Below are 2500 nucleotides of genomic sequence, written 5' to 3' on the forward strand. Positions count from 1 at the left end.
CTCCACTCGTTGCTAGGTCCTCCCTCCTTTATATGGTTCACTAGCTGAAGCCTCTGTAGATGCTTGTCTGTCTTGCAGTGCAGTTGAAAATTGGCTTTCAGTTGTGTCTTGTACTGACACAGATTGCAGATATATGTGCCCTGTGAAACATGAATGTTTTCTTGCTCTCTATGCTTGGTCCTGTCATGCTGTAAATGCTGGTGAAGATTCTCTAGAGAGTCAGTGGCATGCTGATTGCAGACACAGCACTGGAACATTCTGGAAGCATCAGGAGTATGGGGATCAAAGGACATGCCCATTCCTCCATTCTCTTTCCTCAAATCTACTGGGATTTCTCCAAACTGGCCTTGTAGACCAGCCATGATCATGGATTGGTCAATTTGGAAACTAACGTTTCCTGGGACTGGGGACGAGATACCAGCTAAAAAGGCTGGATCATTCTGCATGAGCATAAGTTGGTTCATCTGCTGAATCTGCATATCACGCTGCATGTGCTTCATGTTCTGTTGCAGGACCATCATGTTATGAGTGTGTTTTTCGCTGGTCATATGAATTCGAAGGTTTCGAGCAACATTCGTTTCATAGTTGCAGACATCACATCTCCATGTTGGTTTTGGTTTGTTCTTCTTAAGATGGCTAAGAGGGTCGGCTGCTATAGTTGGCTGGGGAGGCTGAGCAGGCAGTTGCTGGGGCATCTTCACCTCTGCATTACCATTGGCTAGCTCCTGTACATTATTCAAATGCTTGTCAGACTGCATATGGATGCTCAAGTTTCCTTTGGTTGTGGTAGAGTAGTTGCAGACTTCGCAACGATACGGCTTGTACCCACAGGAGTAGCTCTCTCCTCTAGCAAGCCTTGGGTGGGGCTGGCTTGAGATACAGTAAACGCACTGCTGGTCATTATCAGGGTGCTTTTCTTTCATATGGATTTCCAAAGTTTCCTGATACTTGTAATGCCAATTGCATTTCGGGCATTTCAGGGTCTTGCAGGAGTTCCTTGAATGCATCATGGTCATGTGACCTCCTAGGGACTGGGATGATCCAAGGATCATGTCACATTTGGGACATTCCACTCCCTGAATTCTTCCCTGTGGATGTTCATCACAGACCGTCAAGAACATCATCGAGTGACTGGGATTTGTCATTGAAATGGTTGAAGGAGCAAACATTTGGGAATTGCTCGAGGTAATTTGGCTTTTGGTGAAAGCTTCACTGCTTTGCTTCATTTTCTGTAGAAAACTTGACTCGTGCGAAGAATCCATTCTTCTGATACCTGAGATCTCCAATGATGACATCTCATCGTCTGCTAAGTGGTCATTTTCATCGTCGTCATCATCATCATAACCATTGGTTGAATTTTTCGTGTCATTGTGTTGATAAGAGTCAGATTCAGATCCCTTTTGTAGAGAGTGTCCCTGAGAATTTTCAGATGAGGATTTCCCAGAATTCAGTTGCAAAAATGGGGGTGAAGAAAGTTTTGGCTTGGAGTAGACAAAACTGACTGATGTGTTTTCACCTATGGAACCATATGATGAGTGCTTTTGACTACTTGGAGGAAATGCTTGTGAAGCAGATGATGAAGACTGCAGCTTTGGCGATGATGTCAGAGGTTTTGGTTCCAAGAAAGACATCAGTGGTTCCTTCTCCTTCCCGACACACTGGATAATTGCAGAGGCATTTTTCTTTGACATGATGTCTTTTTCCTTTTCATTGAGAGACATTGAATGTTCTGAGGAAGCGTGAGCCATGAAAGACTTTGCATATCCAAAAGACAGTTTACATATAAAGCACATTAATATAGGTTTTGTAGGGACCAAGCTCTCATCTGAGGTAGAATTTTGCTCCACTTCAATATCACTATCAGACTTTGCACTTCGTACATCATATACTCTGTAACTGAACATTATAGGGGCTGGGCAAGGTGAAGATGGAATGCTGTACAGTTTCTTAAAGTTTTTTGACACAAAGAAAGCATTAGCTATGTGAGGAAATGCTGGGACCTGTGATGCAATATCACTTCCTTTTTTGTCGACAATGATGTTTTTTTGATTTGGCAAGTCTATAAAAGAGTCAAGGTCACTCAGGTCTGAGTCTCCCCCCTCGATGATGTACGCAGACCCGTCCGAATTGTACACGATTTTCCCGTCAAAGCTCTCCCCCTCACTCACATCTCCATCGACATGAGCCAGGGAGGGGTCATAACTCTTACAATCTTTGACTTTCTTGGCACACTTGTGTTTCATGTAGTCCTGCATTGAAGGAAAATCCTGATTACAGTTGTCACAGTCTACAGGCTCGTTGTCTTCCGAGCCCTCCTCTAACTGGTCAGACCCAGGCTTGACCTGATCATCTGACCCTAGGCTGTCATCCGACTCATCACTGTCGACGGAACTGTCCGACCTGCTATTCTTAGTGGCACTGGGACAGAGGGACTTTTCGGAAGGTTTCTCCAGTCTCTCCGATTTAAACTGGCTCTCCGTGGAGGAGGCATTGAATTTCA

The 2500-nt window shown here is 44.4% G+C and overlaps 1 protein-coding gene across 6 annotated transcripts in view; it reads right to left on the minus strand.

Moving 5' to 3' along the window:
• Positions 1-2500, minus strand: part of LOC105332773 (zinc finger homeobox protein 4) — a 73496-nt gene that overhangs the window by 25065 nt on the left and 45931 nt on the right. For all 6 annotated transcript variants that reach the window (XM_011435475.4, XM_011435502.4, XM_011435484.4 and 3 more), the window contains one exon: positions 1-2500. This exon is cut by the window's left edge and continues 386 nt beyond it; it is cut by the window's right edge and continues 143 nt beyond it. In XM_011435475.4, the coding sequence (XP_011433777.3) occupies positions 1-2500 (2500 nt within the window).

This window comes from Magallana gigas, chromosome 3 (genome assembly GCF_963853765.1).
Source record: "Magallana gigas chromosome 3, xbMagGiga1.1, whole genome shotgun sequence".
NCBI classification, from domain to species: Eukaryota; Metazoa; Mollusca; class Bivalvia; order Ostreida; family Ostreidae; genus Magallana; species Magallana gigas.